This window comes from Hyperoodon ampullatus (genome assembly GCF_949752795.1).
Source record: "Hyperoodon ampullatus genome assembly, chromosome: 3".
NCBI lineage: Eukaryota > Metazoa > Chordata > Mammalia > Artiodactyla > Ziphiidae > Hyperoodon > Hyperoodon ampullatus.
Genome location: NC_136916.1, coordinates 75736894 through 75761592, shown reverse-complemented (window position 1 = coordinate 75761592; position 24699 = coordinate 75736894). Strand labels below are relative to the sequence as shown.

At 40.2% G+C, this 24699-nt stretch overlaps 1 protein-coding gene across 2 annotated transcripts; it reads left to right on the top strand.

The window, feature by feature from the left end:
• Positions 1–7151: 7151 nt before the first annotated feature.
• Positions 7152–21571, top strand: ARRDC4 (arrestin domain containing 4; the record flags this gene model as incomplete). Of its 2 annotated transcripts, XM_079701293.1 has the most annotated exons (8): positions 7152–7440; positions 11664–11730; positions 11982–12129; positions 14222–14324; positions 15318–15574; positions 16094–16256; positions 16831–16985; positions 17343–18906. In XM_079701293.1, the coding sequence occupies 8 exons, from the start codon at positions 7152–7154 to the stop codon at positions 17397–17399; spliced, it is 1239 nt and encodes a 412-aa protein (XP_079557419.1). In that variant the 3' UTR covers positions 17400–18906. The 2 variants fall into 2 exon arrangements, with proteins under 2 accessions (XP_079557419.1, XP_079557418.1); XM_079701292.1 differs by lacking the exons at positions 16831–16985; positions 17343–18906 and adding an exon at positions 21470–21571.
• Between the last annotated feature and the right edge of the window lie 3128 nt (positions 21572–24699).

The following is a 24699-nucleotide window of genomic DNA, read 5'->3' as shown; positions in this document are numbered from 1 at the left end:
AGCTCATTTCAGTTATTTCCTCTGCAGCTGCCACAGATCATTTTTGGAAGAAAGCAGAGGGTCAATTTAGGCCTGTGGATGGAAAGGGTGCTCCAGAACAGTGCTAACTGTGTTCTAAAGAGCATCACTAACTCAGAGAGGAGCACAGCAGTGTAAATTGTGCATATACCGTGATGGTAGGGAACCCACACCCTACCAGTGGTCAACATCTGATCTCATTACTTATCAAAATTCTTTCCTTCCTCCTTTCTTTTCCATCCTTCTTCTATTCCTTCCTTTCTCTTTTCTCCTTAACTTACACTGAAGGCAGTTTAATGAATATGGAAGGCCTTGGGTCTGACCTTGGCCCTGCCACTTGCTGGCTGTGGAATAAAGCAAGCTACTCCACCTTTCTGACCCTCAGGCTCCTGATCTGTAAACTTGGACCTTATCCCAAGATGCCCCTTCACCAGGTTATTGTGAGGCTGAATGGGACTGCATACACTGAGCATCTAGACTGGTGTTCAGTGGGTGTGCAATAAAGGTTAGGTCTTTCTCCCACTTCCTAGAGATCTTTGCTTTGTACACTTTATTTCCAACTGTCAAACAGGAATTCAGAAAGCAAACACATTTCAAATGTCAGCAACCGTACCAGTGCAACCCCCAAATTAAGATCCAGGTATGAGTGAGCATAAACTGACAAGATAAAAATGTCTAGCCAAAAACAAGATGAATGTGTGCACTATACAAGAATGAATGAGAGTTGGTACTTATGCAGTGATTTAACTACCTTTATAAGATCTGAAGGATCAGGAAAGATAAATTCTGGGCAACATGGAGTCAGCATACTATAACCTTTCTCCCAGTGACTACAATTAAAACTCCGATGATGATTCAAATAATAATAATAACAACAATAATAATAACAGTAATTATCTGAGCACCAATAACAGCAAGTAGCTTAGGGAGTGAAATCAAAACTTAAAAAGCAAACCATATTAGGACTTTGCTGGTGGTCCAGTGGTTAAGACTCCGAGATCCCAGTGCAGGGGGCCCGGGTTTGATCCCTGGTCAGGGAACTAGATCCCGCATGCTGCAACTAAAGAACCCACATGCCACAACTAAAAATCCCTCACACGGCAATGAAGATCCAGCATGCAGTAACTAAGACCCAGAGCAGCCAAATAAATTAATAAATATTTTAAAAAAGAAAAAAAGCAAACCAAGTAAGAGTGAGTTTTACAGAGGGTTTTCTTTTATCTCCTGACCTGAAACTAAGGGTGGCCCCAGGGTGGAACTACAAAAGGAGACACAGGCAGCAAAAAATCAGAAAGAACCCTTATCTTTTAGAGAACCAAGGAAAGGTGTTCCTACAAGCAGGAAAGTATGGGGAAAATCTCTGTTTTTGTTGTTGCTGTTTCGAATAAACTTTTACTGTGGAATAACTTTAGGTTTATAGAAAACCTGCAAAGATAGAATCAAGTTCCTGAGCCCCCCCTTACCCCGTTTCCCCAACTGTTAATATCTCATATTAATATGTTCCATTTTTGAAAACTAAGATACGAATATATTACTAAACTTCAGACTTTATTTAGATTCACTAGTATTTCCACTAACATCCTTTTACTGTCCTAGGATCCAATCCAGGACACCATATTACATCCAGTCATCATGCCTCCTTGGTCTTCTCTGGTCTGTGAGTTTCTCTGTCTTTCCTTGCTTTCATGGCCTTGAGAGTTTTGAGGTGCACTCATCAGGTGTTTTGTAGAATGTCCTTCAAATTGGGCTTGCTGGATGCTTTGCTCACGTTTAGACTGGAGTTAAGGGTTTTAGGGAAGAATATCAAAGAGGTGAAGTGTCCTTTTCACACTATCCTATCAGGGGTAACTGCTGTCAACATAACTAATGACTGGTGATGTTAACCTAGCTGAAATACGTTTGCTGGGTTGCAAACAAGTGACTAAGTCTAGTGCACACTCAACGGGAGAGAGAAGAGAATCTACATCAATAATTGGGAATTCTGTAAGGAAGAGTTGGCTCTTCTCCTCCATTTTTTAATTTATGTAATCATTTACTGTATCAGTATGGATTCACATCGATTTGGGATTTTCTTTCTCTTTTTTTCCTCCTGGCCCTGCTCTAAGGGTGGCTCTGGTCCTAGAGCTGCACAGAGGAGTCCATGGTGGCACAGGAACCTAAAACCCAAGGAGAACACTTGTCTATCTGGCTGGAGGAAATGGGAAAAGATGACCCTGTGGCCCGGAGTGTGAAGATCCCCATTTTCTTCCCTCTTTTCCCTCACTGTTTTGCCTTGAGAGTAACCCCAGTAGCAGCAGCACTTGTAGCTATAATCCCTAGAAGAACAACAAATTTCTACACAGTGGGTTGGAAGAAGGGGCCCTTGGGAGCCACAGGGAATGAGGGAAATAATGAAGAGGAAAGAAATAGGGAAAGGTATCCCCTAATTCTGTGTATGAACTGATATAGTCCCAGGCTCACTCTGAGCTGCTCACCTGGGGTAAAGACCCATAGCAGGAGAGCAAAGCCTGTAAGAACTGAACTGCCATTGGAAACTCTGCCCACAGAAGGAGGGTTCAGAACAGTCTGAACATTCCCAGGTTCACTGCCTGTCAAAATAAAATAGCTGGCATTCTGCAGAGGATTTTAACAGGACTCAGAGTCTTATAATATTCAAAATGTCTGTGGTATAATCTAAAATTATTCAACATACCAAAAAAAAGGAAAATGTAACTTCTCAAGGGAGAAGACAATCAGATTTCAAGCTGAAGATTACCCTGATATAGAATTTTTTCGAAGATCTTTAAACAGCTATTATCATCATGCTCAATGAGATAAAGGTAGACGTTCTTGAAATGTACAAAAAGATGTTCTTAGAAGGGGAATAAAAGCTATTTTTTAAAGTGAGTATTTTAGAACTAAAAAATACAATATATTAAATTAAAAAGTCACTGGATGATCTCAATAACACAATGAAAGTGATAGAAGAAAAGGTCAGTGAACTTGCAAACAGATCAATAGAATTTATCCAATTTCCACAACAGAAAGAAAAAAGATTGAAAAAAATCTGTCTCGAGGTCCTCTGGGACAATATCAAAAATATCTAATATTCATGATATTTAAGTCCCAAAAGGAGGCGAGAAAAGAGATAGGTGCAGAAAAAAAGTGAAGACATTATCAAAGAAAACATAAATTTGGTGAAAGACATATACAGCTGTAAGAACCCCAAACAAAATAAACTGAAAGGAAACTAAACCCATCCACATTATAGTCAAACTGCTGACAACTAAAGATAAAGAAAAAATTTGGAAAGCAGACAGAAGAAGATTCCCTTTTTGTTTATGAATATGGAAACAACAGTTTGAAGGACTGTTTGGTTTTTCATTAGAAACCAAGGTTATCAGAAGGCAATGGAATAACATCCATAAAGTACTAAAAGAAAGAACACGATGCTGTACACCTGAAACTAATATAACATTGTAAACCAGCTATATTCGAATTTTTAAAATGCTTTTATTATTTTAGTAAAAATAAAGTATATGACAATGTAAAAAAGGAAAAAAAAAAAAAAGAAAACAACTGCCAGCCCAAAGGTCCATATTCAGAATATATATCCTTCAATAATGATGTCAAAATAAAACTTTCTCAAAGAAAAACTAAGGGAATTCACTGCAGCAGGCCTTCTCTAAAATGCTAAAGGGCATCCTTCAACATGAAATATTCCCTGAGGGAACTTGAAACTTCAGAATAAAGAAAGAGCAACAGAAATGATAAATATCTGGATAATTATAATAGACTATTTTCACTTAGATTCTTTAAAATACATATAAACTGGGCTTCCCTGGTGGCGAAGCAGTTAAGAATCTGCCTGTCAATGCAGGGGACACGGGTTCAAGCCCAGGTCTGGGAAGATCCCACATGCCGCGGAGCAACTAAGCCCATACACAACTACTGAGCCTGCGCTCTAGAGCCCACCAGCCACAACTACTGAAGGCCGTGAGTCTAGAGACCATGCTCCACAGCAAGAGAAGGCACGGCAATGAGAAGCCCACGCACCCCAACGAAGAGTAGCCCCTGCTCGCTGCAACTAAAGAAAGCACACGCGCAGCAACAAAGACCCAACACAGCCAAAAATAAATAAATAAATAAATTTATTAAAAATAATAATAATAAAATAAAATACATATAACTACCTGAGACAAGAATGTACATTGTCTGGTGGGGTTGTCAATACATGTGGACGTAATATACATGCCAATTATGGCATAAAGAGGGATACTGACCCCTAGGGCAAGTGCTTAAAAAAAAAAAACTACAAAGAGATATAGCTCAAAATCAGTGGATACATTTAAACAGATTACTAAAAGATATGCAAACAATCGAAAAGAAGGCAGGAAAGGTGGAATAGAGAAACAAACACCACATCCACAAACTAAGCAAATAATAAAATAATACACCTAAAACCAACCGTATCAATGATTGCATTATATGTAAATGGTCTAAACACACAAAGTTAAAAGACAGAGACTGTCAGATTGGACTTTTTAAAACGCTATATGCTGCTATATTAATGTTAGCAGAACTTAAATAGTCACAATAATATATGCACAATAAAAATGGAATTTTATCTGTGAACCAGGTGGGTCACTATATAAACTACATTCTGCCTAGTTGTACAATAGTTTTTGTTTGTTTAAATATCCTCCTTTTTTAAGGTTTGGCTGAGGCAGCTCTGCTCTATAGCAAACATGTCCAGGCCCATGTAAGCCAGTCCAATGGCCCCAAGTTAACCACTCAACAGCCATGTGCCCTCTTCCTTGTTAACAGAGCTCTGATTTTGTTCAGCGTCCAGAGGAAGAAAAATCACTTGTCTGAATGAATTGTAAAAATCTTACTTCTTTTTGCCAGTTAATGACCTACTGGTGCACGTGTGACAGTTTTGGCCACATCACATAATAAGTTTGTAGGGGGCATCTAGGAAATATATTTTCCTCCTGAAAAGAGAGAGAAGGAGAAGAAAAAATTCCCCCTTTTTTGGTGGGTTTTTTCTCTTGCTTTAATTTTTGAATTCTGTTACATGAGAATGAGATACTTAGAGCTGTGGTAACCAATGGCACCAGGAAAAGTGTTGAGTGTGGCAGAAGAGAAAAATAAAGGGAGTCTGGGAATCATCCCTAAGAGTGCCTACTACTGGGCTTCTTATTAAGTAAACAAGAAATATTCTTATCGTTTAAGCCCCTGTTGGTCATGCATTCTGCTACCTATGGTCAGAATAACATTAACTGATAAATGAGCAGATAGTCTGGTCGTTCTCAGCACAGAATGCCATCTGGGCAATTCTGCCTTCTGGGCACTGTTAGGGCCATTGTCCTTCCCCCTTTCCCAGACACTTCATTTAGATGGAGAAGAACATCTGTCTCTAGAGGATTCATTTCAGAACCAATAATACTGCATAGGTTGGGACTCATAGATTCAATCAGCCAACAAACTCTTACCAAGTACTTCAGCTAATTGTGTGCGAAACTCTGAGTTCAGTACTAGAGGGACAACAATAATGAGAAAAAGTTCTGTGTTTCAAGTGGGGGTGAGGACTATATGCAAATAAGTATACATGGTCAGGTTGTGACATAAAGAACAGTGGCAGAGTAACAGCATGTTGGGGGCTAGTCTAGATAAAGTGAAAAACAGAATTGCAGCTATTTCGGAAATTTATGCAGAGCGAGATTTCTGGCTTTTTCCACTTTCTTTAGGGAGTGGTGAGAAAAAGTTGGACTTGAAAAGCCTTATTAAAGTGCCACATTAATACTCTAAACTCAGAGCAGAAAAGCAACCTTTAGTTTGGAATTATTTTAAAAAATAAAAGAAACAACTACCTCAGGAAAGATTTTTAAATCTCGATATGACATTGATCAACCCGTGATCGCTCACAACCTTGGTATTTTTATAAGGGAAGAATTTATAAGGGTTAGAATACGATGGCTAGATAGTGGCAGTGATGTTAGATGATAAAAAGAAAAAAATAGAATAGAGAAGGAATGAAGAATTAAAGAAGAATATGAAACCGATGACAGGCGACAGGAGCTGTAGGCATGGAGAACAAGTCATCAAGGTAACTGGAAATTCTTGTGGACTATGACACCGAGATCAGGAAATCCTTTCGGGTGGGGAAGAAACTTGGGTGGCAGATGTTTAGAAACGAGACTGATGACCTTATTTAGAGCAGGAAGAATGACCATTCCAGCCATTCTCAGTTTAAAGAAGTTGCAAGACGAGCCGGGTAGCAGAACTCCTTAGGGTTGTTCCAGGTTGAGAACCACAGCCTTCATTCTTCCCGTCTGCAGCTCTTTCTTAGGCTGCGAACTCTGAAACCCGAGAGAGGCGGGGCTCAGGAACCTGGATGTTAGTAGATGCCAAGTTTTCCATTAAAGTTCCGAGGCGGTCGGCCCCCAAATATCACAAGGAAATACTGCTAAATTCCTTTTTCCAGGGCATCTACTTCCTCTCAAGTATTGCAGATGTAATCATAAACACAAGCTTGTTGCAGCCACAACCTCACATTCTAGTGTGAAGCCCCCTGACTCCCGCAAAACAGTTCCCAAGCTGCTAGAAACCCCGCCTCCGTCTGTAGCCATAGGAACGGCTGACACGCCGCGAGCCTGAGATTCCCGGTTCCGCCCCCTCCCTAACTAATATTGTTCCCCACTATCTGTCCACATGGGCGCACCGCCTCACTATTGGTCAGTGCCCCAGGACTGTGCCTTGCCCCAGCCAATAAACGGCCTGTGCACGTGTACACCCGCGAACCCTGATTGGTTACCACTCCCTGATCACGCACTGCCTTCCTGCGTTAGCCCGTGCGCGGCGGCGCCAATGAAATGACTCAGTAGCCATTTACAACCAATCAGCATGCCGCGCGGCTCACAGCCAGCCTATGGGCGCGCGCCGGGGGTGGGTTGTCCCGGCCCTTTTCCATTCCCAGCTGGGTTTGTTAAAGCGACAGGCCCTACGGCGCACCGGGGCTCCACCGGGCACCGCAAAGCGGCCGAGCGGGCCCTCGGCGTGAGCTGGCGTCCGTGACAGCGGCGCCGCTCCGCTCGCGACCCCGGCTCCGGGCCGCTGCCGACGTCCTTGGTGCGGCCGCGTCGGCCGGTAGGATGGGCGGTGAGGCGGGGTCCGCGGCGGTGGTGGGCTCCGAGGGCCGCGTGAAGAGTCTAGGTCTGGTGTTCGAGGACGAGCGCAAGGGCTGCTACTCGAGCGGCGATACGGTGGCAGGGCACGTGCTGCTGGAGGCTGCCGAGCCGGTGACCCTCCGCGCGCTGCGCCTGGAGGCCCAGGGTCGCGCCACCGCCGCCTGGGGCCCGAGCGCTGGCGCCGCTGCCCCGGCAGCCGCCTCGGAGGTGGAGTACTTGAACGTGCGCCTGAGCCTGCGCGAGCCCCCGGCCGGTGAGCGCGGGCCACGGCCCCGGAGAGGGGCTGGCGGGACTGGGAGAGGGCGCGCCGGCAGATGCCCACCGGCTAGGTGGGCGGGGGGTCCGCCCACGGGGTAGCCGGCCTCAGTTTGGTCGCCTTGACGGGCGGGCAACAGTGCCTGCGCCCCCCACCTCACAGCACCGGGGAGATGGTGCTCACCTCTGCTGGCGCCCCGACCCTGGCTCGCTGGGGTCTGACTGCCGCCAGGGTCCCAGGACCATCTAGGACAGCTCTGGGAGTGAGCCGTTGCCATGGGAACCTGTGATGAGCAGTCAGGAATCAAGGATCTGGGGATTTAGGTTCCTTCTCTTGTGGTTAGAAGCAGTGGAGGGGCGGAACCAGAGTTTACGAGGTTCCATTCTCGGGTGCCCAGTTTATGGGGGCCCCTTCTCCCCCGCCCCGTCTCTAGATGCTAGTTCTTGGTTCATGATGAGTTAGCAAAACCTCAGCCTTAGGAGGAGGGAAGTAGTTCCTGAGCGTTACGAGTTCAAAGGAAGTGCTTTTTGACTTGATCATCATACTTGGTTTCCCTCCTTTGGGGAGTGGGGTAACTTAAGAGTTCTACGTCTGTCTTACTTTCTTTGTATTTATTTTTCGCTTCTTTTTGTTTCCTTTGCATTCTCTTCCTCCCCTAGCCCACCCCCATAGACCTTTAGTGACAATGGGATCTGGGCACTGTAAGAGTTTCTGGAAGAACGATGACCCTTCTTGTGAAGTCCAGTTAATAGTGTAGGCTTTTACACTATTAAAAGTGCCCATGTGGAAGCTCACTACATGGGTATTCTATCAATATTAGGTGCAAAAAAATACTAGGAACGGTGAGTCTTAGTCTTCTTTCAGTTGGTAGGAGCTTCTTTAAACTATTTCACTTTTCTGCCTCATCAGCTTCAGCATTTATCTGTAAAATAAATAATGGTATAGACTCTCGGCGCTTGAAGAATAAAATACAGCATATCTGTGCTTAACCCTTGCTATGTATTATACAAAAATCAGTAGTAAGTGCAGTTTTTCCTTGTCCTGCTGTGGAGAAGTAGACTGTTCACAGTTAAATCCTCAAGGTATGTGAGAATCGAGTAATCCCAAAAACTGTGGTGAGGAAAACATGTATGAACCAAAGCCCTCTTTTGGATTAACAAGTGCAGTATGTTAGGTAACAGTTCTTACCTGCCTTATGCCCTTTCATCAATATGGTTTCCAGAATCAACCTATACATGCCTACCCCAAGGTAACAGACAACAGAGATTTTCAAGATGGCTGACTGGAGTCAAGGGCAATGGAAGAGGGAATTGGTTTTTTGTCCAGGACTTTGGACTCTGTATCTCTGTGCCCATAACTACTCAGTAAATAGATGTAAGATTAATAGCAGTTGGACCTGGGATTCGAAGTAAAAAGAATGTTTTGGTAAAATCTGGGCTATCAAATAGTGTTTGATTCACAAGTCAGGTTTTGTCTTGTCATTCTAACGGAGTAGAATGGCTAACCCTAGACAACCTGAAAATCTTAGCTTGTTTTAGAATGTATCATAACAAACCTCTGCAAAAAGTAAAATCATGGTCTGTTTTAGTTGATTTCATTGAGAAAAAAAATCACTCCTAATATCTGTAGCTTGGAAGAGGCTAGCAACTTTACATAGTTGTAGACTCTTAGGTTCATTTAATTCCAAAACCTAGCTGAATTTCAGCCACCTGAAGAGATTTTTAGAAATCCAGATATTCAGGAAGTATGGCTGTGGGATCTATTTTCAAAAAATCTACTGGATAATTTTTCGGCATTGTTAATCTAACTACTTGCTATCATGGTGATTGATTTTCTTCATATTTTTATTCAATAATTATGGTAGAAAGACAAGACACATCAGAGAGCTGGTTTCACATCTTGGTCGCACACCAGGAGTATGACCTTGTGCGCGTTCCTAGCCCTTCCTGAGCCCCAATCTGCCTCTGTGGTGGTCTTCTAGCTCCCATGCTCACCAGTGCTCTGAATTATGAGTTTGGGCTGAAGCACCATGAGCGAATGAAACATCTTGTGACATTGTAGTTCTCATTGCATAAGACAAAGGTAATAAACTATGAGAGCAGAAATGGGCACATGATTCAGCTTGTGGACCTTCTTAATTAAAAATTAATAAATAAACAAGAGAAAGCAAGCAAGCACAGATTTGATTCCAAATACCATAACCCAGGTTTATCAACTTTCTCAAAATTTTTTCCTGTTTATGTTTTGAGGTAGTTGAAAGTCTCATTTTAAATGTTCTAGTTCCTATGTTGATTTGTTTTTTCTCTGAAGAGGGAACTTCATCTCTCTCTCAACCTCTTCCAATGTCCTGTGCAACTCTGTTCTTCACACTTGCCTGTCATGCTCTGCTTCATTCCTTTCCCTTCATCTAAACCCCTTCTCACTTGTTTCCATGCCAACCCTTACTTCAACAGCAGAAGTGGTCCTCAAGATGCCCCCGCCACTGCCATGTACTCCAGCATGCTAGGGTCATTACTTGTGTACAAGTGTCTATAGCCTCCTTTCTTCCCTATGTCTATTTGGGGATTGAAGTTATTTAGCTTTGTATCCATTTTGTATCAGCTTTGTGCTTGACATTTAAGCACTGTAAGTTTTGAACATAAATGAAATCCACATTTTTAAACATTTCAAGCACTTTGTCATATTCAGTAATCTAATGATTACAAATTAGAACTTTAGCCCAGCTCTAAGGAGTGTTGGGATTCCTTGAGCCTAGTATCTGATAGCTATAAAATGGAGGGGCTTCCCTGATTCCAGTGCTGTAGCACTGCTGGGGCTTATAGGGCGGCTCTGGACACACCTGAGCTCTGGGACTCACTCTGTCACTGTCATTTAACATGGTCTCACGTCCCTATGACTTATTCACTTAGCCTCCAAGTCACCCACCTGTTGAGTATTTCTATTTGAATGATCTTAAGTGGCAAATACTTGTAAGGCTTTTTTTTCCTAATATATTACACATTGAAAATTGGAGATAGATTCAGAAGACTTAATGGGCCAGTAATGCATTCCTGTTTTCTAAAAGTATAAGGTTGAAATGTTAACTGAGTTGATGACGGTCTTAGAACTCTAGTATCTAAATGAAAAATTATCCCATTTCACTAGTTATTTCTGGCCTTTAAATTTTTTTTAATGAATGGTTACAGTAGAAATCTCCATTTCGTATCTACTGAGCAGGCATATCTCAGAGAAAGTTCTCAGTCTGTTCTGTACTTTCTTCATCTTAATCATCCCACCCTTGATGAGGGAATTTAGTTCTAAACTTGAATCTATGCACATAAAATGAAGGGAACATTTGTAAGTATCTCTGGGGAGCCACCCAACCAACACTGATAGCCCTGGAGTTGGCTTCAGGTCTGAACGATACAGTCTCTGCACTCAGCAGGGCTCCAGCAGAGCCTCTGGCCTTGCTAAGTCCATCCACACCCTGCCTGCTGGCCTTCTCACAGTCAAGGATAAGCCTCTGCGTGAAATGAATGGGGCTGGCTGACCCCAGAGCAGGAGGAAGGAGTCGTGGCCATGCTTGGCCAGGCCCACTCCATATCCCAAGTTAAACAACATCTCCTATTAATCAGTAATGACTCCTGCCTAATAATTTGTCCTGTTGGTTTGGCTATTTAGTATTCAGTATTCATAATATTCCAAGTAAATTTTTCCTCTCCTTTTCCATCTCTGCCCAAAGAATATTTAGTCTGATTTTTGTGGTATACCCAAAATAAATAGATCTATTTTTTTCTAGATTAATTTTAGGTCCAGTTTAATATTGGTACCTCATGTTAGTATAATAGTATACTAACATTAGTATACTCATGCTAGTATACAAGTGGGGGAAATAAATGTTTATGTATATGTAGGTATGTATGTGTATATGGTTGTATACACATATATATGTGTATGGGAGCTCTGGCATTTTATGGTGATTGTATAATTGGTCTATTTGCAGATAGAAGTTACATATGTATATACATACATATATATATATATGTGGTTTGAAATTGATTAAACTTGGTAAAAGTTGATTCAAAATTTAATTCTCTAAATCTCAGTTTAATGTACTTTTTGACGTATATTCAGTGTTATATATAGCTAGGAAAAACTTTTAAAAAAACTATGATTTACATTGTGAAAATTCTTGATGTAATGTGAACCTTAGTAAAAATAAAATGTATTCTCTTTTTCAGGTGAAGGCATCCTCTTACTACAGCCTGGAAAACATGAATTTCCATTTAGCTTCCAACTTCCATCTGAGTAAGTGAAATAACTGGGGATTTCCTTTTCCTCCAACCTGTCTATCCAGTTGTATGGGCACCAAGTACCTTCTGACATTCAGGTGTGCATGTTTATCCTGAGTAACCACTGAGTAGACCTAACCCTGCTCACCTTTTTTTTAAAAAACAAAAAAAACAACAAAAATCCCCCCCCCGACATTTTAAGGGCTTTTCCCAGTTTTGTTAAACTGAAAAACAAAGTTAAAAAGTCATCTCGTTGGTTTATTTCAGACCTTTGGTAACCTCATTCTCCGGGAAATATGGAAGTATTCAGTACTGTGTGAGAGCAGTTTTGGAACGACCCCAGGCACCTGATCAGAGCATTAAGCGGGAACTCCAGGTCGTCAGTCACATCGATGTCAACACACCAGCATTACTAGTAAGTTCTTCTTCCTTCTCTTCCTCCTTCCCCTTTTCCTCCTTCCCTTCCATCCTCCTTCCTTTCAACTGTGGTCTCTACATTTAGCAAGTCTGATAGCAGCCTGTCCTGTCACTTTCCGATACAATCTTATAACCCATAGGCATTCACTATAAATATGTGATTCTAAGTTGGGCAAATTACAAATTGTGGTGTTAGTACTATTGATTGTGTCCCTGTTGTTCAGGGCTTCTTTTGCCAGAAAGTTACATGGGCTTAAAATGCATTAATAAGGCTTAATAATAATAATGCACACACACAGAGTAGTTACTTTTCCCAGAGCAGCCACATTCACAGGGCTGTGGTATTCTAAACTCTTCGCTAATAGCAGGTTGAGGAACAGTAATTATGGAAGAGTATTAATCACTCCCAGCCTGTTATTGAAGCTCAGGCCATTATGCTGTGTCTCCTTGCATTTTGCATGTCATTTTCTAACATTAAGTAAGTGCATGCAGCTGCTCTGGAGACCCTTTCACTTATCATTTCCTTATGACAGATTTGGCCACATTAAAGCATTGAACTTCTAATAATCACCAGAAATACTGTAGGCTGATAAGAAAGATTAGGCTATAAGTAACAACAGAATAGGCAAGATGGGAGTTAATGAGCTAGATTCTTTTATCTAAACCCATATTATCAAAATAATATAAAATTATACCTTGTACTTTCATGATAGCTACTAGGACCTAATGGTTCTTCATTTAAATATGAATGAATGATTTTTTACTTCATAATTTAAACTTTCCATCATGATACTGAAGTTACAGAGATATATTTTTAGTATTGGAGGTTTCTCTTTCTAGCCAGTGTTTTTAAAGATCAGGAAAAGAAACAGGAGTTAAAAGTTGTTTAACTCTACTTCCACACAAAAATGAAATAGAATTTACTCTGATGTTCACCTTTAGATTATAAAAATGTAACAGATATGCCCTAGTTGCATGGTCCCTTGTGGCCAAAATCGTACAATACCCAGACCCAGCTGACCCGGCTTATAACTATGACTTATGACTTATCACCTGCTCAGCACCTATTTTGAAAATTGATGATGCTAATAACTGCTTTGTGTTTCTAAAAACTACTTAGGATTGGGTGGTTAACTAATTCTAAACTGTTTATGGGGCCATTGTGGCAAATAATTTAAAGATATTTTATTTTTTGGCAAAAAGAGATACTATTTGTCCTTTACTATCCTTTTATAATTGAAAAAAATATTGCAACTTTGGGTTTTACAGTGAACTTTTGGTTTGTGCGTCTTGTAAACTGAGCATTTTAAACAGTATTTTATAATACTGTTTTATAAACAGTATTATATAAGCATCTTGTATCGCTTATCTTGCTACTGTAGAATAGAAAGTGGGGTGGTGAGTTCAATAACCTTTTAGATCCATTACACTAGGTGTGTTATTGCACTGCTGTTACACAAAACCCCAAAATCATTCTAAGTTAAGGACACTTGAAATTTCTGCCTAATAATGCATTTTGAAGTAAGGAAAAAAGGCTGTTAACTTATTCCACATTTTAAATGCCAAGACAAAAAGAACATTCTGATTATTGATTTGTATACCATTTCTCCTTTTCCTGATCTACACATAAAGTCTTTAAAAAAAAAAAAAAAGTAGTTCTGTCATATTAATAGGTACTACTAGAGGTTTTTTTTTCTTTTTTTTTTGTTTTGCGGTACACGGGCCTCTCACTGTTGTGGCCTCTCCCGTTGCAGAGCACAGGCTCTGGACGTGCAGGCTCAGTGGCCATGGCTCACGGGCCCAGCCGCTACGCAGCATGTGGGATCTTCCCAGACCGGGGCACGAACCCGCGTCCCCTGCATCGGCAGAAGGACTCTCAACCACTGCGCCACGAGCAAAGCCCCGGGAATGATTTTTAATGCTTTGTCTTTAAGTATTTTATCTAGTTTGTCACAGGAAGATAAGAAAGGTTGATTTGTTGTTTTTTGGAAGACATTGCTGTACAACTGTTTAATAAAAAATGACATAACTTTAAGTTCTATGAGTTTTCTAGACCAGTTTAATTATTTTTATTATTTGAACTTTTCAAGACCCCTGTATTAAAAACGCAAGAGAAAATGGTTGGCTGTTGGTTTTTCACTTCTGGTCCAGTCTCGCTGAGTGCCAAAATTGAAAGAAAGGGATACTGTAATGGTAAGCAAACTGTTTAAAAATCCAAATGCAATATTCACTCATTTTATTAGCTAATTGTAAGTGATTTTTTTAATAGTGTTTTGTAATTTACCAAGTATATACTATTTTAAAACATGAATAATACAGTTGTCTGGTTCTAGTATAAATAATTGATATTTAAATATTTTTAAATAGATGAGTGGATCCCAATAATCCTGGTATTTCTGACTTCAGTCCTGGTACTTTCGTAACAAAGACTAAAACCAGTAGAGTGGGAAAATGCCAGCATTTTATTTTAATGTTGCAAAAAACTGTTCCGAGCAGTGTTGCTCAGAAGAGAGCTGTTGTCATATGAAAATACTGTTAGGCATTCTGACTCCATGCTGGGAATTCAAATATATGGGAGGGGCTAGAATGTAGAACATTGACACTCTTAACAGTCAGACTGATATCAGAACAACAATCTGTGAAGGGTCCAATTCCATCCAGTGGATTTGGCCCCCACTCCAGGGTTCTGGCTTGTTGGAAATGAATACGGTATGGAATGGATGTATAATGTGGGTGTAAAACTTGCCTACTCCATCCATTGCTTTATTTGTATTTATCAATTCCTCAAATGGGAAGACTTTGTTCTTCTGTTGGGAAGATTTTAATTTGTTAGGCACTGATGAGTTTGTTAGTGATCTTCTGTACTTATCGTAGTACTGAATCATTTATTTGTATGTCTTCTCTTAACTTTTATAGATACTGGTCATTTACAGATCTTTAGAATTGGTAGCCTAATATTGCTACATTAGAAAAGTGAATCATGCAATAGTAAGAAAACACTATCTACCACAAACTGCCATAAATTTTCACTTCTCTGACTCAGATTTGCAATGTAGGTTTTCCGTGAGGCTTCTCAACTTGTTAAAGCAGCATTGCCACATTTCAGCTTTCATCAGTAACAGTTTTGTTCCACTGTGGAGAGAATTTCCTCAAGGGTCTCTGAAGGTGTTTTTGTTTTCTTTTTAGGAGAAGCTATTCCAATCTATGCAGAAATAGAGAATTGTTCCTCTCGTCTGATTGTTCCCAAAGCTGCCATTTTCCAGACGCAGACGTACCTGGCCAGCGGGAAAACGAAGACCGTGCGGCTCATGGTGGCCCACGTGCGCGGGAACCACATCGCCTCTGGGAGCACGGACACCTGGAACGGGAAGACCCTCAAGATCCCGCCCGTGACGCCGTCCATCCTGGACTGCTGCATCATCCGAGTGGACTACTCCTTAGCTGTGAGCACGGTCCTTGGTGAAATTAAAGATGTAGCATGGAGCCATACCTGGTGCCATGTTACTGAGAAGATGTACCTTTAATACCCAGGAAAATGTCATTTTATGTCAGCATTACAGCAAATTGTGGAATATATGAAGATTGGCCTTTGTTTTTTAATCAAAAACTATCCCCCTGAGGTTTTTAATTAAATAACATGGAAGAATGAAGGTGCAGTAGGGCTGCTATATTGAAGACATAAGTAACTTTCTATGGTTCTGTGTAAGCTGTGCTCACTTACAATGAAGTGTATTAAGGCCACACTTCCCCATCACAGAGCATTCACTGTATTTCGTGGGCTCTTCATTTAGTTTGTTCTTCATTTTATTCATCAGGACAATTTACAGTTGTGTTGGGGGTGATAGCAGACAACAAAAGCATTTTTTCTATGAAAAATTAATCTGGTTATTTATATGAGGTTAACTTATATTTGTGCCTTTCTCTCTCTCTTTTTGTTGTTGTTTTGTTTTTTGGCGTATTAGGTGTATATTCACATTCCTGGTGCTAAAAAATTGATGCTTGAGCTGCCCTTAGTGATTGGCACGGTTCCATACAATGGTTTTGGCAGCAGAAACTCCAGCATTGCCAGCCAGTTTTTTATGGATATGAGCTGGTTGACGCTGACTCTGCCAGAACAGCCTGAAGGTAAAATGTTATGAGGTTCTTTCAGAATGCAGTTTTACACATAGAGTACTTAAGAACAGGACGTATGAGATAGGAAATGCTCAAATGATAATTACTGCTGCCACTACAACTATCCTTACTCTTTTTATTACTTAATATCATAAAACATTATTCCCAGAAGGGACTTTGAGAGTTTAGCTTATCCAAGACAGAAAGCTCTTAATGGCAGATCCAGAAATACAATCTACATCTCCTGATTCCTATTGATAACAGTAGAAGAATGAGAAATCAGAATAAGAGTGTAGTGTGTTATGTTGGTATTTTCCGTAGCCACATTTCAATGATTTTTTTTAACCTAGACTAAAACACACATGTCTCAGAATATAAATCAATGTTAATAGTACTTCAATAAAAGCAGAGTCTACTGAATATTTTTTTGTTGTAATGGGCACAAAAACTTCCTGCTTAGAGGAAAAAATACCAATGTTTTATCTTCAAATTAAGCTAAGTTTCTTGTTCCTGTAAGAGTTCAGAAGAGAGTAATGTAATTAGTTTTTGCCTGGATTTCTTAGAGCCAACTCCTTTTTTGTTTCAGCACCACCAAATTATGCAGACGTGGTGTCAGAGGAAGAATTCTCTAGACACGTTCCTCCTTACCCTCAACCCCCTAACTGTGAGGGGGAGTCGTGCTGTCCTATGTTTGCCTGCATTCAGGAATTCAGATTTCAGCCTCCGCCTCTTTATTCAGAGGTAAACAAAGCAAAAGAAAATTAGACTTGTGTTGTGCTGTTTGTAAATAATCCTCTATGTCTGTTTTTGACTCCCAGTTAGTAGAGGATACATACAAAAAAATTTTTACGATGGTGATAGATAATCACTGATCCACTTACCACATTTTGCGGTGTTCTCTTGGTACTCTCTAGCATACATGTAGAGTACCGTGGATTGCCTTTAAGGCCATGGAATACAGAGAACTTAAGTGGCCTACTGGGACTTCTTAATAATAGGCTTTAAGCAGTTTGGCTTATGACCATGTAATTAGAAATAGATACTAGAATCACGTTAAAGAATGCTGCAGTAGTAATCTTGGTCTGCTCATTTTTGCAGGTTGATCCACATCCTAGTGATGTAGAAGAGACCCAGCCTGTTTCCTTCATTCTCTGAACATATTTCAGAAATCACTGTGTTCATCACCAAATTAGAATGTTGGTTCTTTCCCCCTGCCTTTTTGGGGAAGAGGGAGGGAAGATTAGCTTAAGAACATAAATGAACATCAAGACTGAAGGTGATAGAAATTAAAGAATGCGTGAACTTTCCAGTGGGCCAACAGGATTGTTGCACAAGTTTGTGATGTGGTCTTGTATCCCTTTAGAACTATGGGACAAAGATGTGAAAAAGTCACAGAATGTAATGGAAGTCCTGATGGTGATAGAGTAAGTGAAGAGTGCCTATGCCGACCCAAGAGAAAGGTGCCTGTAAACAGTGAAAACTCTATGCGTGCATATCTATACAAAGGTTTCTCAAAGTAGAACAGATGTATCCTCAGCTTTAAGGCAGTATGGACGCATTGGGAGGAGACTTGATTTTGGAGAACGTAGTAGCACAAGGGTGTACATGAACAGGAAAGGGGCCCACTCTAAATTAAACATGAAGCGAGACCCTCTGGTGTCAGGGTGTTCATGATTTCTAACCATATTCCATAGGACTGAAGTCCTTAAAAGAATCGTTTTCTGAGGTCATGGTCTTATGAGGGTCTAATGAAGTAATACAGTTTTCACTCTTTTAATGGTAGTTTAAGAGGTAGTTTGTAAGTCGGCTATACAGTATTATGAAACCAAGAAAGAGTTCCTTCCTTGAAAGGCTTGTCAGTTGAAAGGGGAAAGGTGTACTTCAATATGAAAACACATTTTGTTGAAAGTTGCACTTTTTATCCCCTTTAAGTACTTTAGCAGGGTACATGTTTGATTTTCCTCATGTCTTATTTACCTAGGAGCATATTAGAAAAAGACAGGGTTAAAAAAAGAAAAAAAAAAAAAAAGCTTGCATCCTTAGGATGCCTTGATAACTGCACAGGGGGAAAAAAGGCCTTTTTTGCCTACCTCAGGTGGGGTTATCAGAATCAGATATGTTTTAAAACTCCAGGCCGGTGAAGTCTTCTTTGGAGTTTCTGCTCATTTGCAGTAGCAATCTCATCTCTCCTATCCCTAAACCTGAAACTGGACCAAGGGCAAAATCTATAAGGTTAACATCAGTTGAAAGTTAAGATGTGTATACCAAAGGGTATTTCAAAATAACTGCAAAATCAAGGCAGAAATACCATTTTCCATTTTTTTGAAAAGTCATATAAACTTAATTTCTGTCAAGAGACTTAAGTCTACTGATGGCAGTCACTGTGTTGTTCATTGTTATTCCAGTTCTTTAGTAATTCTGTTTAAACTGTGATTTTTTTTATTGTTTTGGTGCAATATTTTATTATCCTTTAACCTCAGGATATTCAGACCAACAAGATTGTGTTGCTGCTAAAAGACTGAGCAGTGTTTTTCCTGTCCCCCTGTCCCCTCCTAGTCACAGTCACATGTTCACTTGTTTTTACTTTAATCTGTTGGTTTTGTGAGCTGAGAGCATTTCTGTACACTAAGTAGAAGGGAGGTAGGGGTTCCCATGATAGAGATTTTGGACCAGCCCAGTACTTTGGTTTTCTCCATGTCCTGAGGGTTAGATCTGGAAACCCTGGTGCTTCCCATGCAGAATACTGTACTTCATTCAACTGAACGATTAGCTTTTCTTTCAGTCAGTATATTCCATTAGAAATAGAAAAGTTCTAAGGTTAAATTTTGTATGTAAAAATTAGTTGGACATTTGATCAGGGATTTTTATACAAACATTAGGTAAATGTACACTTTTCACCCTTGGGCATACCTCTCTTCTCTGTAATCACATAAGCATCTTAAGCCGTTCTTTCACCTTTTAAGCCACTGAATGAAAATCACAGTACAAACTGTTTTACCGATAATTGTGGTACTGAAATTGTCACAAATCTTTTTTCCCTGCTCTGGCTTTTTGGTGATCTTTTATTTTGCTTTGTTTTTGTGTGTTTGTTAGCTATGTGCTGTCTAAACAGTTTTATTTTTACTTTTAAAAAAGATCACCTTCAGCTATTTCTTGACCTCTGAGTTGTAGTTTACATGTTTTGTCAAGACATTTTCCATCTCCATGATACCAAAACAAGTAAAAGAAACAAAACAAAATGGTATGGAGGAAGAGAAAGTTTAATTATCTATCTGGCTGCAAGTAGAAAAGCAACTGCTTACTGGAATCCTTCACTAGGATCGTTCTGTCACCTTTTTTAAAGAACTCGTGAAGTGCACCCACCAAATTAAAACAAAGCTGGTTTTTTAGCACTTAAGAGAATAGCTAAAAGGTATGATTTGCCTTATTGAATTGATATTGGTATGTCTGACCTTAAGCAGTAGGTTGAAACTGCATACCTTTCTATAATCAAATTATTTGATGAAGGTAGAAGATTCTACATTGGAACAGAGAATACTTGGGAATGAAGGTAAAAATTTAGCTGCTATTTGCTTGTTTATTCTCCTCTTGCTTAGTTTGCAAAGAAACTGTGGCCTTAGAATTTTCTTTTTGATGCAAAAATTTTGAAATTGAGAAAGTGCATCTTTTGGCACACAAAATTCTTCCATGGGCAGAACTTTACTTTCATGTTTTTGTTTTGCACAATAAGAAACTCAATAGGCAGGGGTTATGTTTTTGATAAGTTAACTATGAAAGCTTTTTATTTTTATTATAAAAATGTAACAATTTAACCCGGGGGGAGGGGGGGAGATTGTATTTTGTACTCTTGTCTGAACCCCATGGGTTCCTTTTGTTAATAAAATGACTACACTGATGCTGTGAGTTGCTAGTTTTGTTTTTGTTTTGTTTTTGTAAGACTATGACTTAAATTGTTACAGACTTAAGGGAAGTCAATACCATGAGACAAAATGTTACTGCTGTTAAGATCCTTTTGTAAATGTGTGCTATATCATCAGACCAGGCACAGCCCTGGTGGATTCTGAGCCTGTTTTTATGATGGCCTCAGTTTCCCCAAAGGTAATCGGTTTTTAGCATTCTATGAAAAAGAGTAGTTGAGATGAGTGATTAAGCTTAAGCTATATTGGTCATTGAGAGAACATTATCTCCATTTATTCTCAAATAATAATGACCACTTCTTTAAAGCTTTCTGAGTTTTCATGTTTGGCCAGAACCTTTCCAGGATTGATTCAGTAGGTCTGGTGGGCAGTCAGTGGACTCATACCGGGAAACACCTGTACGTAAGCCTCCCCTTTCCACATACATACTCAAATGGACAAAAGTCATATATTTTGTACAGATGACATATGTCATCTCAGGAAAACTGCCTTGACCCTCTGTCCTGGAAGATTTTAAACCTTAGCTAAGTGGTAAAAATTAACCCAGGTAATTTACTCTCCAGGTGTTTTTAATGTGTGAGATGTTAAATAAGTCTTCTGCATTCACATTTGCAATCAACATAAATCGAGATATTTGTCTCATGCAGTAAATATCGAGGCAAAATTTATAAGATTACCATTAAAGTTTCTGTAGTTTGTATTGCAAAGTTTCAGGACATGGCAGTCTAGGACATAGCCCTTATATTACAGATGGGGATACCAAAACCCAGAGGTGTAACCTGAAAATTTGGCCTACAGTCTTTGTAAGATTCCTGCTCACTCTAAAATTTCCTGATTCTACAACTTTAATAGAAGTTATGGAAACAGGAATTGCTTTAAATTATATACCTTAAGACTTGCAGACCTGAATACTACTAGGCATATACTAAGTCAAGAGTCTGCAGCATTTATATCTAAAAGCCCTGCCTCCTGAAAGGATACCAGTCTTTTGACTAAATTGCTCCATAATATGTTTGATTGGTAGCTAGAATCCTTTCTTCAGCAGAGGCATTTGTTTCTAACTTTATAATTTGAAATAATTATAGGATCACAAAAAAGTTTCATTAACAGTACAGAGAGATCCAGTGTACCCATCACCCAGTCTCCCCAACCATAACTATAACACATCAATATCCGGAAATTGACACTGACACAGTAAGAATTAACTAGAGTTCAAGCCTTCCTTGGATTTCACCTGTTTTTGAATAAACTCATTCTTCTCTTGCATGTTTTCCTATATAATTCTGTGACATTTTATTACATGTCTAGGTTCATATCACCACCACGGTCAAGATAAAGAACTGTTGCATCACCACAAAGAAACTCCCTTGGGCTGCCCCTAGGCAATCACACCCTCCCCTAACCCCTGACTGTAATCTTGTCATTTTGAGAATGCTTAGATAAATGGGATCATTAGGTATGTACCTTTTGCAATTGCCTTTTTCACAGTGCATAACACCATTAAGATCCATGCAAGTTGTACATATTGATAGTTTTTTCCTTTGTGTTTCAGCTGCAACATTTCAAAAATATATCGGCTATTAATATAAAATGCCTTCTTGCAATTTTCAAAGAAAATATGTAACAGGTGCACATGATACCTTTGTAAATATTGTTTATACATTTGAGAACTACCTTTTATGTAGAAAATATCTAAATGCAGGTTTCCACAAACTTAGGGGTCATTTTCAGCTTGCCAAAGTCCGTGAAGTCTTTGAAGATAAATACAAAAAAATGCAAGGGCATTTGCTGCGCTTGGTTTACTCATTTAATAATATTTCCCTAATACCTCTCTGCTAGTCTTGTACTGTCTAGGGGAAGACTTTTTCTTTAAAAAGTTACTTCCTGGTACTATAGTCATTTCCCACTGGGACCCCAGCGCCATATCTATTTAATGACTAAAGGACATAAAGTGTTCCAAAACAAAATGCTAACTTTACATATAGGAACTCCTTATAATAACATAAAGATGTCCATGTTTTTTTATTTTGTCTTTTAGATGCCAAAATCCATCTGAGTCCATGAGATAAGCATTCTGTATATGATAGCTTATCTATATCAGCTTTCACTCCAAATATTCAGTTTTGACTGGACTGGTTTATTGAGTTGATTCAAGTAAAGTATAAAGGTTTATGATCTATACTTAATTAGCTTACTTCAAAATATGGTGCGCGCATGCACACGCACACAGAACAGTTTCTTGCCTGGAAACTTCCCTCTGCAGGCAAGATGGGTATCAAAAATTATATTGTTTATGTATCTGGGAACTCAAAAAGAGGGCACATTACCATCACCAAGTATCCCACTACTAGAAGACAAAGGATGAGCCTTCTTTTTGGTAGCTGATATACTGGTGGGCAGTAAACAGATAAGGGTTAAGGAAGCTTTCAACTAAACAATTCTATGTTTCATAACACACCCTGAGTCACTACAGTTCAGGGAGTTGAAAGCAAAACCCTACTATTGAACCATAATAGTCCCTGGCATAATTCAGAAGGATCCAGGAGCCCATGTGAGAAAATGTAAGAAGCTATACTGAATATTCACTATCTGAGAGCTTCACTGCAGATTAATAGTTTCAAGAGAGTTAAGATTATGGAAAAACAGCTTAGGAACCTAAGCACTTTTACAATTTTTTTCTCTTGCGTAAATTAAAACATAAGTACATGTATGTGTATATATAGGAGGAGTATAATACCAAGCAAAATCTCTAGTTCATCTTCTTTAGGAGAGGACGAACTCAAAGATTCCTTGTAAATCTCTTAAGGGAACATACTTCTGCAGAGGTGGATTTCAAAGCAAATCTCAGTGTTTATTATTCCATCCTCAATTCAACATCTGGCTCTTTTAAATAAATGCAGAATTCTAGGTACTAAAGGAAACTGTAGCAACAAACACCTACTTTTATCTTATCTGACATAACAAAAAAACCTCTAACATGTCAAAAAGATAAACACATAGGACTGCAAACACCAACAGCTGCTCCTCTAAGAGAGTGGCAGGATCACATCTGATAAATGTGATGTTTTTATGAAAATTAATTGCATTGTACTTGAAACTATTTTAAAACAACCAGCTCCAGAATTGTCCTCCCAGAAATAAAACAAGAATAATCCCTGATGCCAATGGGAAGATGTTTTAAATGGTATCTGCATTGAACAGAGGGATTTCTTAAGGTCTCAGATTTGCTTCTGACCACAATACAGAAGTCTTACAGGGGAGAACTGAGTTGGTGGTAGCCAGGCAACCTGCATGTTAACCTTCTTTTTCCAGCCTTGCCCAGTCATAGATACCAGCTCTTTGACCCTTCAACCTTAGCCTGGCTGGTTCCAAGATAAACTGTCCCTCAGCAGGCTCCAAGGCAGATGCTGGGAGCTGGGACGTGTCTCATTGCCCCAAGTCTGCTATGACCTGGCTCACCCACCTGGCTCAGCCATCGCCTCTTGCTGACTGTGTAACTCACACGTAGAACTTTACACGTGCTTGGAGGGAACACTTCCCCAGGCAGCAGCCTGCAGAGTTGAGACCCAGAACCTCAATTCCAACACCAGGACCCCCACAGGGAGAGGAAGGTACAAGAAATTCCTTACAACAAATAATCAAGAGTGGCTGCCATCAGCAAAAGTGAGGGCTCCCCATATCAGATAAGTTCACTGAGAGGAAATTGTCTCTTTTGGTGGTTGGTTTCGGTTTGGGGTTCTGGTTTTGCACCTGATTTTTGTGAAGGAAGTTTATACCTCGGGAGCTTCTCCTCCCACCTAGCCGGAGCCTCAATGACCTTGGGATTTGGACCGGGACCCCCTTTGAGGCCAGCCAGACAGCTGGTCCAGACTCCACCTCTCCCATCTCCTTCTTTCTGCTACGGAGGCCCCAGCTAGCCCAGGGCCAGCCTCTGGGCTCCCAGGGACCAGGGCCTGGCTCTGGACCATAGGTCACACCTCTGCAAGGCAAGTCACTTCCTCGCAGGCTTTGAGCTCTGTGCACAGACCCACATGGTCAGAGGCCACAGAGGTGCCCCTCACACTGTCTTCTTATTTTCTCTCTCTCTCTCTCTCTCTCTCTCTTCAGAAAGGAGGACCTGATTTCCCAAGAGCTTTGGGTCCCTTTCTTCCCCTTGCAGCTCTCCCGACAGTGACCTGGGTCCGGGGCGACCTGGGGAAGCTGTTGCATAGGAGGAATGATCACTAAGTGCCATGGCATAATTATGCTCACAGGACGTTTGGAACTCCTCTCTGGAACTTGCTCTCAGAGCCTGTGACACAGTCTTCTTAATATCTTTATGGTGAAAAGTCTTTATCTTTTTAGATTTGAACTGATGTTGTGAGACTGTCCAAAGACCATCCAGAAACTAGCCTGGAGTGTGAAGCTGAGTGCTGGGCTTGTGGGGCACTGATTAAACTGGCTGGAGCAGAGGTGAGGGACAGCAGTGAGCAGGGTGTCCTTTTGGGGTTTGACCAGCCGACTCTGAAAAAAATGTCCAAATGTAATATCTTATTCAT